The sequence below is a fragment of the Hyla sarda genome, chromosome 2 (genome assembly GCF_029499605.1).
Source record: "Hyla sarda isolate aHylSar1 chromosome 2, aHylSar1.hap1, whole genome shotgun sequence".
Lineage (NCBI taxonomy): Eukaryota > Metazoa > Chordata > Amphibia > Anura > Hylidae > Hyla > Hyla sarda.
The window spans coordinates 344,951,473-344,966,143 of NC_079190.1; the positions used below are offsets into that span (position 1 = coordinate 344,951,473).

Consider the following 14,671-nt stretch of genomic DNA (forward strand, 5'->3'; position numbering starts at 1 on the left):
GTGTCAGGGGGCTGTATTTTCCCCTATCTCTATGGCTAATATGTCAGTTACAGGGAAAATCAGCAAAAAGTCTTTTATGCTCTTATGGGGGGCATACTGTAAAAAATAAATGAACAAAAGAATAAATGAAACAAAAGAATAAGAGAAACTAAAATACAATAAGATTGTATCCCCCATTTAGTGATGATTCTGAAACATTTTATAGCTCTGCATTGTGTCTGTTATACTTGTATAACTAAACAGTCAGCTGGGGATCTAACCAATTGGGGATGTGGGGCACACCCATAACAGGTAACACCCAAATGGATATTTTGTTCGACTCTTATATTAAGAGTAACAGAGGAATGGGAGAACACAATGCTATAAGATACTAGTTTATGAGGAAAACATTTACTAAATCAGACACGGCCACATATTCTCTCTAACGTCTTGGAGGACACTCTACATCAACAAACCTGCAAGCATATGGTGTGGTGAAATTATGGGTACAGTCAGGTAGCTCAGGTTTGGTATATAAAGGAATATAGACCTTGTATTGTTACAAAGGCTTAGATGCTGCTGAGAAATCACTGTACGGGAATTTCAATGACTGCCTTCCACATAACAACATCCTTCTAGTGAAACATGATGACATATTTGGCAGTACCATGCTAAGATAAGCAATAAGTATTGGAATTTCTCCCTCTCCAGAAGACTAATGTGAAGCACATGGTCACAGATTTAGAAATGTTGATTGTACAATTAAAACCTTATAATGTAACAAGCATTTATAGCAATTAAGTCTTTTGCACTGGGATAGTACACAGTGTTATGCAACAATAGTAGGATAAAACACAAAGTGAAGTTAGAGCACAGATATACTGTGTAGAGTGATGTCACAGTATGAGGACAATGGCAAACAGATATCACAGTATAGGTATATTGCACACAGTAATACTACAGCACAGAAATGATAAGACATTTCTATAGTTTTTGTTCTATTTTGCTTCTATGCATTCCCCTTCATGTTAGCAATGCTGAATTGCTCCAGAAATGCAGCACATAACATGTAATAAAGCAATGGTACAAATGCCTTGTAAAATCTCCCATGATTTGGGAGTTTAACAGATGTTTTAAAGAATAGACCCAGGCTAAGAAACATTATAAATATTTCCTGTGGGCACTATGACTAGGAGTTCCTACTATGCCTTCACTCTTTATTCCCCTACAGGATTGAGAAGCTGGGCTTCTGCTGCTAGTGGGTACCAGGTCGCTCCACAGTTGTGGTCCCAGTGTTGGTAGCGGCTGGTTGAGTAAACTAGATGGTTCTGGAGTGAGGCAAGCATGCCTAGTCAGTATTCCAGGTTAACCGTAGAAGAATCGGCATGGTAGAGGTAAGAATCAGGAAAGAAGGTCAAGGCAGGTGACAACTGGAGAGACGATGCGGTACAGGACAGATCTGGCAGACATGGTAACCAGAAAACCGCATGGGTCAATACACAGAAAAATGGGATAAAGATAGGAACACATTTGCTAATGGACTGATCTCCCTTAAATAAAAGATGGACAATTAAGGTGGGGGGGGGACAGTAGTGTGTGCACTGGCTTTTTTAATTTGTGCAGAAGAGGACAGCTGGCCCCTATAGGCAGAAGAAGGAAGTACAGTACAGAGACAGCAGCCACATTAGGTGGACCATTGTCTTTAGTATCGATAGCCATCAATATCAAATCAGTGAGTCCAACTACCAGCAACATCACCAATCATCTGATTAGGGTGACTGCTGTAGCCTCTTTATCACAAGACACAGCTCCATTTTGTAGCAGCCATGCTCGGCAGTTCAGGAAGATTCTTCACTTTTCCTTAAATGGGACAGAGCTGCAGTACTAGGCACAAACAGTAAAACATGTGCTACTGTGCTTAGTAAAGAATAAGAAGCTACAGCATTCGCTGTGGTACCTTAAAGCAGCTGTTCGTGGTGGTGCCAAGACTCGGACCAAGGAAATTAGTATTAGAGTCCCAGAAAACCCATTTAATACTTATTTAATGAAATAACAGATTATGACTGTTATTGAAAAGAAGGGTGACTATATACCATTTTAGATTGATGGAGAGTACTGTATTTGCTCAATAATAAACGTTATCCTCAAAGTATTCCAATGATGAGAATGCTGCAGAAACATATATCATTGCGTACCTGTCTATCCCAGTTCTGAAACCACCAAAAAGCCATTTGTATTGTGGGATTGTATTCTTTCTCCCCTACCACGTCCTCTCACTATTTACTGGCTGAACAGCTGCTCAGTACTACAATTCCCAGAACATTGCTTTCCCTCATCTCTCACCCTGCCTACTCCCTTCCCACAGCACTCATGCTGCTGCAGAACATTGCATAACACAGCACATCATCTCTCCACACAGCAAGTCTTTAAAAGCTGTTTTATCCATTCACTGTGTGCTCCTCCGACTGTAGCATTGTTCAGTACAATGCAGCATGAGGTAAACACAGCTCATTCTTCCCTAAATATCCCAATAAAGATGTATATGTGTATGTGACAGGGAGATGGTGTTGTAGAGACTGGCCGGAGGTGGTGACACCATTAAAGGACAGGCTTAAAGGGGTAGTCCAGTGGTGAAAAACGTATCCCCTATCCTAAGGATAGGGGATAAGTTTCAAATCGCGGGGGTCCGACCACTGGCTCGCTGGCCAGATAGCGCGTGTTGACCACCGCACGAAGCGGCGGCCAACACACCCCCTCAATACATCGCTATGGCAGAGCCGGAGATTGCCGAAGGCAGTGCTTCGGCTCTGCCATAGAGCTGTATTGAGGGGGCGTGTCAGCCACCGCTTCGTGCGGTGGTCAACACGCCCCCTTCCTGCGGGCTGTTGGGGCCCCATACAGGAGATCGCAGGGGGCCCCAGCGGTCGGACCCCCCGCGATCTGAAACTTATCCCCTATCCTTAGAATAGGGGATACGTTTTTCATCACTGGATATCTCTTTTAAATGGGCACTGTCAGATCCAAACACTTTTTATGTGTTGTTACTGATGAAAATGAAAGACCTTTTGTAATAAGGTTGTTTAACCCCTTAACGACCACGAGCAGATATTTACGCTCATGGCCGGCTCCTGTTATGTGAGGCTTCATACCTCGTAGGTCCCGGTAGCTATCAGCAACCAGGACCCACGGCTAATACCGGAAATCGCCGTTCAGGCTCATGTCCGGTATTAACCCTTTAGACGCCGCATTCAAAGTTGAATGCAGTGTCCAAAACCGTAGAAAAGCATTGCTGGTTAGCTCAATGGGCTGTTCAGGACCGCTGCAGTGAAATAGCGGCATCCCAAACAGCTGAGAGGACAGCGGGAGGCTTCTTACCTTGTCTCCCACCGTCAGATCATCACTTTGCTGCTCCATGCCTGAGATCCAGGTTGGAGCAACAGAGCACCGATAAAGCTGATCAATGCAATGCTATGGCATAGCATTGGTAAGTGTCTGCAATCAAGGTACTTCATGTTATAGTCACCTATGAGGGCTATAACATAGCAAAAAAAAAGTGTAAAAAAATTGTTAATAAATGTGATTTAACCCCTTTCCTGATAAAAGTTTGAAACACCCCCCTTTACCCATAAAATTATTTTTTTATAAAAATAAACATATGTGGTATCACCGCGTGCATAAATGTCCAAACTATAAGATTATAGTGTAAATTAAACCGCACGGTCAATGACGTACACATAACAAAATTCCAAAATTGCGTATTTTTGGTCACTTTGTAAAAAAAATAAAAAGCATTTAAAAAGTCCCATCAAAACGAAAAAGGTACCGATAACTTCAGATCATGGCACAAAAAATTAGCCCTCATACCGCCTCTTATATGGAAAAATAAAAAAAAGTTATAGGTCAGAAAATGACAATTTTAGACATAATAATTTTGGTGCATGCAGTTATAATGGCGTTTTTTTCTCTGTTTTTTTTTTTTTTCAGTTTTGCCCCACAAATTTTTTTTTTCTCGTTTTGACATAAATTTTTGGGTGAAATGATTGATGTCATTAAAAAGTACAATTGGTGGCACAAAAATAAGCCTTCATATGGGTCTGTAGGTGCAAAATTGAAAGCGTTATGATTTTTAGAAGGTTATGAGGAAAAATGCAAAAAAACTGAAAAACCCTGCGTCCTTAAGGGGTTAATATTTTTTTTTTATATTTAAAAACTGGAGACAAACTGGAGACAAACAGGGAGAGGTATTTGAAAGAAAAATGGCCTGTTTTTTTATTCCTGGAACACCCCTTTAAGCAGAGGTCAGATCCTGGGGAAAAAAAGTGAGGGAACTCACCCAAGATTTCCACTCAAGGGCTGGTCCTGCAGGACTCCTGCTAATAGGAATGGTGTTCCTGCTGTGGAAAAGTGCAGGAACTTAGTTCCCACGCGTTCCTGCAGGACTTGAGCCCTGCCTTTAAGCCTAGTGCAGTGTCGGGGAATGTGATGCATGTCAGGGTGAATCAAAATAGAGTCCCAGATCCTGGGGCATGCCTATAATTTATCAATGAGGAGTCATAGGACCAAAACATACAAGTGACTGCCCAATAGCAGCAATGTCTCCAATATAATTGTTACTGTGGCTACGATTAAAAGGTTAAATCCCTGTTCCTCACTGTACCCTGCCCTCCGTCTGATTCCTGAATACCTGTCAGGATAAAAGTATAATGAATATTTAGGCTGTGTTCACATGTCCAGGTTTTAGTTGCAGTTATTTAATACAAAGCCAGGAACAGATCATGAATTGAAAACATGTGTAAAGGGAAGTCTGAGACATCTCCTCTCCTGGCTTTGTATTCCATAATTGCAATTAAAAACTGGAACGTGTGAACACAAACTTAAACTGATTCAATTGCACTGGTACCAATAGATATAAATAGCAAAGTTACAAAGGGCAGGGTCATTTCCTGCAAAATTTCTTTCAGCCAGCTGGATGCAGGTCTATGAGGTGTGGGATTGAAGTAAAGTTTATGTATCCCACTTAGGGTTGCCACCTGGCCGGTATTTTACCGGCACGGCTGGTAATTTGGCCACCCCGCCAGTATTTTTATATCAAAAATACCAGCCCGGTATTTATCCAACTGTGATAGCCTGGGGAGTAGGGTATATGGGGGTGTAGCTGTGCGGATACTAAGGGTGCTTGCTTAACCCTTTCTATTCATGACGCCAGGGTGAGGGCTATTCTCTGTATGCTTGTCCTACCGCCACCCTTCCCAAGAGCGATAGGGAGATAGTAAATAATTGATTGTCCACAACCAGAGATTTGCAGAAACTTGTCGGAACTTTTACTGAAGATTTTAGGCAATAATGAACAGGAACAGTCCATACAACTGAGTCTATTAGAGCTTGACAAGTGGTTGGGACCTCATGATTCTACTGAGCTTAGGAAGGTAATCGTTGCGCTGACCGACTGGATTTAGGGGTTTAGATTCGTTCCAGTAATCATGCTAGCTTTAGCGGGGATTGAGATTTTAACTCACGGTTTAGTTTAGGCTGAGGCTGACAGGCTTCTGGCCTAGCTTGTCTTTGAAAGTTGAGCAGATCCGTCCTAATAGTCCGGCATCCACGAGAGCAGCAACCCAAGAGAGCGATCATTGGCTACAGCTCCCTTATATGGGCAGGGGCTGGACTAAAGCTCACTGGTCCATAACAACTGTCAATCTTCTGCACATAGAGTTATGGGTAAACATGTGGCCCAAGGACCTCCAAAGGTCCTCAAACATACCATAGAGGAATCAACATAGTCACATGACCGAAGGTCCTGCAACGATACCAAGGTAAGTACTAATATACATTGTATTAAATATATACATTTAGACATTACAAAAGAGGCGACTAGGGGCTGTCCCACCTGGGGAACCCTCACTGAACGTAGTTACTCTGACTTTGGGGACCACCATACAAGGTACGGTATGCAATACGGTACCGGGACACCACACAACCAATCCTCCAACTCCCGGAATGTAACACCATATACTATATCATTGTTTCCCAACCAGAGCGCCTCCAGCTGTTGCAAAACTACAACTCCCAGCATGCCCGAACAGCCGACGGCTGTCCGGGCATGCTGGGAGTTGTAGTTTTGCAACAGCTGGAGGCACCCCTGGTTGGGAAACACCGACCTATACTATATACTACTATATAGTACAACATTCTGAGAGTTGTATTTTTTGTTTGGGGCAGCAGCTGAGCCACAGGCTGTATCAGGGCATGCTGGGAGTTGTAGTTAGTACACAACTACAATTCCCGAATTTAATAAAAAAAAAAAAAGCAATCAAAAAGTCACATCAAAACAAAAATGGTACTGTTAAAAACTACAGCTCGGGGGGAAAAAAAATAAGCCCTCGTACAGGCCTGTATAAGGAGAAATAAAAAAAAAGTTATAGGGGTCAGAATAGGACAAAATTTCCCCTGCATATGTGTATCCTGTGATGTCACGCATATATAATTAATTATGCAAATTACCATGGCCAGTTTTTTTTTTGCAAGAAAGGTGGCAACCCTAATCCCACCCATGTCAGTGTGAGTGGAGCTGTGAGTAAGTGATGCTGTCTATATAAGAGGTTCCTGCAGCTTCCAGTACAGGCTCCTAGATCTGAAGGGTGGGGAGCTGAGGTCATCCTCTCTTGGTCTGGATGTCAGTGCCTGGGACAAGAGGTCACTCTTATTGATCTGTGTACTCAGGGCTCTGCTGACAGAAAAGAGTGGGACTGTGAGAAGGACAGCAGCCTGTATGGACTAAGAGGGCACATGGAGCTGCACATGCATCACCCAGGAGTCCTGGTAGTCACCCTGCTGCTGGGGGCACTGGCTCAGATCACCCCCTATGTGACTGCCCTGGACAGAGACTATTATGTGGCTGCTGTCATCACTGACTGGGACTACAGCAATGGACAGGGAGACAGGTAAGGGTGATGTGCATATACACTATGCTGTGATTCTATATACTAGAGGATAAATGAGAGAAACATATGATAGTTAGATAGACATACAGGTATATAAAATTACTGACTAACATCAGCCTTATGTATGTTTCATTAAGTCATTTTTAATACTGCTTTAGCTATGTCATGATAAAAAGAAATATCAGACTGTGCAAGTGCAAAAAAAAATGAATTCAATAAAACAGATTATTGATCTTAGGATGTTTTTTTTCATATTCTGTCTTAAAGGGGTACTCTCGGGGGAAACCTTTTTTTTTTTTTTTTATCAACTTATGCCAGAAAGTTAAACAGATTTGCAAATGACTTCTATTAAAAAATCTTAATCCTTCCAGTACTTTTTAGGGGCTGTATACTACAGAGGAAATGATTTTCTTTTTGGATTTCTCTTTTGTCACAATCACAGTGCTCTCTGCTGACCTCTTCTGTCCATTTTAGGAACTGTCCAGATCAGCACATGTTTGCTATGGGGATTCTCTCCTGCTCTGGACAGTTCCAAAAATGGACAGCAGAGGTCAGCAGAAAGCACTGTGGTCGTGACAGAGGAGAAATCCAAAAAGAAAAGCTTTTCCTCTGTAGTATACAGAACCTAAAAAGTACTGGATTGGTTAAGATTTTTTTTTAAATAGAAGTGATTTATAAACCTGTTTAACTTTCTGGCACCAGTTGATTTAAAAAAAAAGTGTCCCAGGATACAACAATGTGCTTTCATGCCACCAAATGATCCACAAAATGCACGTTAATTCATACACGGGGGATCTTCATGTTCTTGAAGAAGCTGTGGTAACCTTTGTCTAATTGATATTTCATTTTTGTGATTTGGACCAAGGAATTGACAGTTCAATAACTTAAAGGGGTAGTCCAGGGAACTGAACTTTTTAGACACTTATCCCCAATTCATAGGATAGGGGATAAGTGTCTGACCGCTGAGATCCCAGTTATTTATGTGTCTTTGTCGATCTCCAGCCCCTACCTTCCTGGACAGATGCAAGTGACAGCCTCCTCAGCCAATTACCGGCTTAGGGGGAACATCCCTGTGCCAGGTGATTGGTTATGCAGGCCATGACTTACATCTGTCCAGTAGGTGGGTGCCGGAGCATGCTGAGGACAAGTTACTAGCCAGGGCCCTTTACGGGAGATTTCAGGGGTCCCAGTGGTCAGAACCTATCCTGTGGCTAGGGAATACATGTCCAAAAATATAAGTTCCCTTTACTACCCCATTAAAGTGCACCTGTAGCCAATCCCCCCAAAATAAGATTGCCATATCTATATCTATCTATCTATCTATCTATATATATATATATATATATATATATATATATATATATATATATATATTAGGGTGTCCTGATCAATCACCTTTTTAAAGTTTCTTTGATACAGTTTGATATGCCCTTCCATTCCTAAGATATGAGGGTTTACAGTTTGCCATATAATTCATTGAACCAGTCAGATGGGCGCGAACTCAGTTTTGACAATGGAAGTGAATATCAGGAGATAGGCGGAATGTGAATGTTGTATATTGAGGGGCATATATGCCTAATACACACCCTCTGACTGTATAATCCCACCCATCACCTTATATTCACTCCAATTATTAAAATTAAGTTCACCCATATCTGACTGACTTCCTGAATTGTCAGCCATAAACTTTGGAAAGGGGATACATTTTCTAAGCTGGATAGCCCCTTTAATGATAGTGCCATCTAACTTTTGGAGGGTTGGTCGCAGGTACTTTTAAATGCACTTGGCTCTCTTTAGTAGCTGCATAGACAATAAATGGAGCAGTCGGAGCTCCATCAGGAGCCCTGTTATAGAGATCACAGGGGGTCCCGATGCTCGAACCACCACGATCTGACACTTATGCCCTATTCTGTGAATAATGTGCATGTTAATTGAACTCAGAATACCCCTTTAAGGTGTATTCACATGTAGAGTTGCCGGCACATATTTTATGCTGCATATTTGAAGCTGCAGTTTTAAATGTAAATCTGCAGCTTTAAATCTGCAGCATCACACATGTGCATGACATAGAGACATGGTAAGCAAGATGATTTTACCCTATATAACCTGTTGCCAGTGGTCATATAGGGTAAAATTTGCTGGCAGGTTCCTTTTAAAACTTTTAGAATTTGGCTACTTTTGATGGCTTTAACAGAAAAGGGATCAGCAGTGTAAATTCTTGACCACCGCTCCGTTCTGTCGTTACATTTGGGTCCCTGTTCTCGAGATCCCAGCAGTGGGCCCCCTTAAATTAGACACTTATGGTGGTACAACCCCTTTAAGTGTTTTGTCCTTCCTTCATAGCAGGCATATTCGTACAGGCTGAAGATCTGAGATCCAGGAAACTTCTAGATTCCACAAAAGTCTGTTAGGGAAACACTGATTTAGTGTAACTTTGGTCCCTGGAAACCTATAGGACCTATTAAAGAAGTCAGCTTGTAAATTGTATGCACAATTAATTGCATAGTTTTCAGATAGCTTTGTAATAATAATTCCCACATTTATATAATAAAAGCAGGAAATATCATCAATGTCTGATAGGTGGGACCTCTCAGGAGAAATTAAGTCATTCTATGAGACTTGTGCTACACCTATCCACAGGTTTTTGGTATTGTACCCAGAGTTGAGCTAAAATGCAAGACCAAACCTAGGGAAAGATGAGGTACTGTTTCTAAAAAAAAAGAAAACCACATTTTTCTAATCCTATACAGCCTCTTGATTGAAGAGGTGCCCACATTTGTATGTAGCGGTCTCCTTGGAGGTTTATGGAGTTTTGCACACAGCTGACGGACTACATAAAGGTGGTGTCCAGGATGGCTGAGGTGAGGCATTAAAATGTGAGTGACTGCTGAGTGCTGGCACAAGGAATACACACCAGACAGAATGTTGGTATCATATCTCCTTCTCAGCATACTGCCTAAAGAGCTGCCCAAGGAGTTCTGTTTAATTACACGGAAGTTCATTGTTTTTACATTTGACAAAAAAGGGAGGTTTAGTTATGACGTCAAAATCATCATGTTACATTTTGATTGGTTATTTGAGCTTTATCTCTGCATATATTAGCATATTTAGCATCCATTTCTTTGTTGGCCAAAGTTCATTTATGTGGCCCTCTCGCTCTCATACTGGAAAATCCCAGATCCTTGTCCTTCTCTACAATCTGCATCCTCTTCAAATATTTTGTCTTCTGACGTCTCATCTTGGTCCTTCTGGCATCATTCCAAGGTCTTTTTCTTAGTCATGAGCAGATTGCAAGCTAATTTATGGGTTAAGGGTAGTTTAGCAAATATCTTTCTCCAGCATCAGCAATGGCATATTAGTATTAATATATTGATCAGTCATCAGAAACATAAGGGTCATCCTTATCAGTGGCACTACCTGAGATCTGTCATACATTCTTCCAGTAATTATCAGCTGCTGTATGCTCCACAGGAAGTTGTATAGTTCTTTTAATTCTGACCAAAGTACTCTCTGCTGACACCTCTGTCCGTGTCAGGAACTGTCCAGAGCAGGAGAGGTTTGCTATAGGGATTTGTTTGAACTATGTACAGTTCCTGACATGGACAGAGGTGTCAGCAAGAGCACTGTGGTCAGACAAAAAAAAAAAAATATTAATATATATTTCCTGAAGTTAGGTACATTTTCCTGAACTCCCAGACAATCGCCTAAAGGATTTAGTGCTCTTTGCTCATTTATATCATATCATGTCATATCCTCACCCTTAAAAAGTCATACACTGTGGCAATCTGAGTCAACAGGTTACCCTTGAGGCAGTATGAAAAATCAGAGATGTAAGCTTCCTTAGAGGAAATCATATATAACGTGAAAAGGAAATGAATCAACTTAAAGAAAAAGTAACTTGTTAGAAATCACAGCCCGTGGTTGTTTTTCCCCATAGACAAAATGATTAATTGTAGCAATTTTGATACACAGTGACTACTAAAAAAAACTACAAGCAGTACCTGAAAGTGGACTATAGCTTACCAGATTTTAGAGGTGTCTAGGGAGCCTCTTTTCGCCATATGAGTAGACCAGAACTATAAATAAAGCACTATATTTAAAGAGGGCATGGGCTTGGTTCCCGTGGCTGTTACACACCTCAACGGCCTTCACCAATGCATTTCTTCCTATCTTTGCTAATAACCCTATAGTTACTTACAGAAGAAGCACCACCATTGGTGACTATATAAAAAAACTAATGCAAAAAAACGAAAGTAAGGAAAAAACGCATTGGTTGTCTGAACATGAACTTATCGGCAATAATTCATGTCGGTCGTGCTCCTTCTGTAAACACAACTCTAAAGCCAAATAATTAAGACTAGGAGGTTATCAAAATCAGACAATTCATCACATGTAGATCAGATATATTGTTAATACTATTTTCTGCGACTGTGGATATTTTTATGTTGGTAAAACTATACGCCCACTCTTTCATAGAATAAGGGAACATTTTAGGTCTCTAGTAACCGGAGTTGGCGCAACTAAATTTATCTCACATGTCACAGAATATCATAATGGTTCTGTCAAAACACTCAAGTTTGCTGCCATAGAAAGATTAGAACAAACATCAAGTAAAGTGAACAGACACCGACAGTTGCTTGTTAAAGAGGCAAGGTGAATTTCCAGATTAAATGCAACTGAAGGTCTCGGGCTAAAAGATAGAAATGAAAGAAGTTACAATTGATGCCCAGTTTAGTCCGTTCATTCATTCACACTTAAGGAGTTTTTTTGTAGTTGTTTTTAAGCACAAAATAGCACTGTATATATCTGTTGGTTACTTACCTGTTAACATGGTAACACACACCTTGGCCCTAATTTACTAAGAGTGGAATGTAGGTTTGTTTGTGGGTTTTAATTCCCTACTATTTATTTTCCACGGTATTTACCCTACATTTAGCTTTTTTTACACATGCTCTGATCTGTAGGGTTTTCCTCAGCTAAAATCCACCATATTTTATGTGGAAACCTTAGTAAATATGTTGTTTTTTTTGTGAAAATGTCAGAAACCACCTTTCCCAGCGGCCACGCCCCTTTTTGGGTTTTCTTAGCAAAATGGAGAGTTAGTCGGCGTTTTTTCAATTCTGGCGCACATTCTGGTGCACAACCCGACAAAACATGTCGGGTTTGCAATAGTAAATGAGGGCCCTTGTCTTTAAAAACACCTCCTCCTCTGTAATCAAGTTAGAGGCCTGACAAAACTATGTCTGCGCGATAAGGACCGTCGACCATCCCACTCCCCACCCCCCTGTTCCTGTCCGCTCTCCCGCACTCCATGAGAACGCCAAGATTCATTTGATGCAATAAAGAAGTTTTCTTTATCAAAGACCGGGTGAGTGCTCCTTTTTTCTACATCTCTGCACTGGATTTATATTTCACCTTATATGAGAAGCACCGGAATGGTCATACAGTTGCAGGAGTTAGAAGAATAGTCCCATATGTGAAGTAACAGTGCCTGGTAGTTTCTGTGTTGGACTGACAATGATATCAGAGACTACAGGTGAAGTCTTCTCTATAGTGAGGAGAATACAGAATGATATCAGTGACTACAGGTGACGTCTTCACTATAGTGAGGAGAATACACAATGATATCAGTGATTACAGGTGACGTCTTCTCTATAGTGAGGAGAATACGCAATGATATCAGTGATTACAGGTGACGTCTTCTCTATAGTGAGGAGAATACACAATGATATCAGTGACTACAGGTGACGTATTCTCTATAGTGAGGAGAATACAGAATGATATCAGTGACTACAGGTGACGTCTTCACTATAGTGAGGAGAATACACAATGATATCAGTGATTACAGGTGACGTCTTCTCTATAGTGAGGAGAATACGCAATGATATCAGTGATTACAGGTGACGTCTTCTCTATAGTGAGGAGAATACACAATGATATCAGTGACTACAGGTGACGTATTCTCTATAGTGAGGAGAATACACAATGATATCAGTGACTACATGTCACGTCTTCTCTATAGTGAGGAGAATACACCATGATATCAGTGACAACAGGTGACATCTTCTCTATAGTGAGGAGAATACACAATGATATCAGTGACTACAGGTGATGTCTTCTCTATAGTGAGGAGAATACATAATGATATCAGTGATTACAGGTGACATCTTCTCTATAGTGAGGAGAATACATAATGATATCAGTGATTACAGGTGATGTCTTCTCTATAGTGAGGAGAATACACAATGATATCAGTGACTACAGGTGACGTATTCTCTATAGTGAGGAGAATACACAATGATATCAGTGACTACATGTCACGTCTTCTCTATAGTGAGGAGAATACACCATGATATCAGTGACAACAGGTGACATCTTCTCTATAGTGAGGAGAATACACAATGATATCAGTGATTACAGGTGATGTCTTCTCTATAGTGAGGAGAATACACAATGAAATCAGTGACTACAGGTGACATTTTCTCTATAGTGAGGAGAATGCACAATGATATCAGTTACTACAGGTGACGTCTTCTCTATAGTGAGGGAAATATACAATGATATCAGTGACTACAGGTGATGTCTTCTCTATAGTGAGGAGAATACACCATGATATCAGTGACTATAGGTGACGTCTTCTCTATAGTGATTAGAATACACAATGATATCAGTGACTACAGGTGACGTCTTCTCTATAGTGAGGACAACACACAATGATATCAGTGCCTATAGGTGACGTCTTCTCTATAGTGAGGAGAATACACAATGATATCAGTGACTACAGGTGACGTCTTCTCTATAGTCTTTCTTTATCTAATTCAGATGTACATACCGCCATGACTTGCTCCAGCTAAATGTTCACTCAGCAGAACTTGACGCCCAGATGGGTTCTCACTATGTTAGCAGTTTCTGATCCTCTATATGAAAACAATAATTATTATAATACTGCCAAACACTGTTTCCTTTGAATATAATACCGGTACACACCCTCTGCATATAATTCTGACACACTGTACACACTGTGAAAATACTACAACACACTGTACTCTCTGAATATAATACTACTACACACTGCACCCTCTGAATATATTACTACAACACACTGTACCCTCTGAATATAATACTACCACATACTGTGCTCTGCGTGTATAGTAATAATGCCCCATCCTGTGCCCCCACATATAATTATAACCCATCCTATTCTGCCCACGTAATAATAATGCCCTCTGTCCTGTGCCCCTCGTATATAATGCCCCCTGTGCTGTGCCCCTCCCATATAATGCCCCCGTCATTTTCCCCTCACATATAATGCCCCCTGTCCTGCCCCCTCAGGGGGCATTATATGTGAGGGGCACATGTCAGGGGGGCATTATATGTGAGGGGCACATATCAGGAGTGCATTATATGTGAGGGGCAAATGTCAGGGGGGCATTGTATGTGCAATATGTGGGCACATGACAGGGGGGGCGCTGTGATGTGCCTCCACATATAACGCCCCCCTGACGTGTGCCCCTGACTTATAATGCCCCCCTGTTATGTGCCCCTCACTTATAATTTGTAATTTTCTGTGCATCCCCCCCCCCCCCAAGTTTTAATAATTCCCCTGTACCATATAGTGCCCGAGCAGCTCTCTACAGCTGTTACCTCTCTCACACGCTCCTCCATTCTTGCAGTGTGAGAGCGGCGGGGACGTGATCATGTGACGTCATCGCATCTGCCTGCCGTAGATGGCGTCCCTGCGACTCACACTG

The 14,671-nt window shown here is 41.3% G+C and overlaps 1 protein-coding gene across 1 annotated transcript in view; it reads left to right on the forward strand.

Annotated features, from left to right (window-relative positions):
- The first annotated feature begins 6,552 nt into the window (after positions 1–6,552).
- F5 (coagulation factor V) overlaps positions 6,553–14,671 on the forward strand; it is a 146,635-nt gene continuing 138,516 nt past the window's right edge. Inside the window, exon 1 of the mRNA XM_056558186.1 lies at positions 6,553–6,920. Within this exon, the coding sequence (XP_056414161.1) occupies positions 6,766–6,920 (155 nt within the window). The 5' untranslated portion in view covers positions 6,553–6,765. The remainder of the gene's footprint in view (positions 6,921–14,671) is intronic.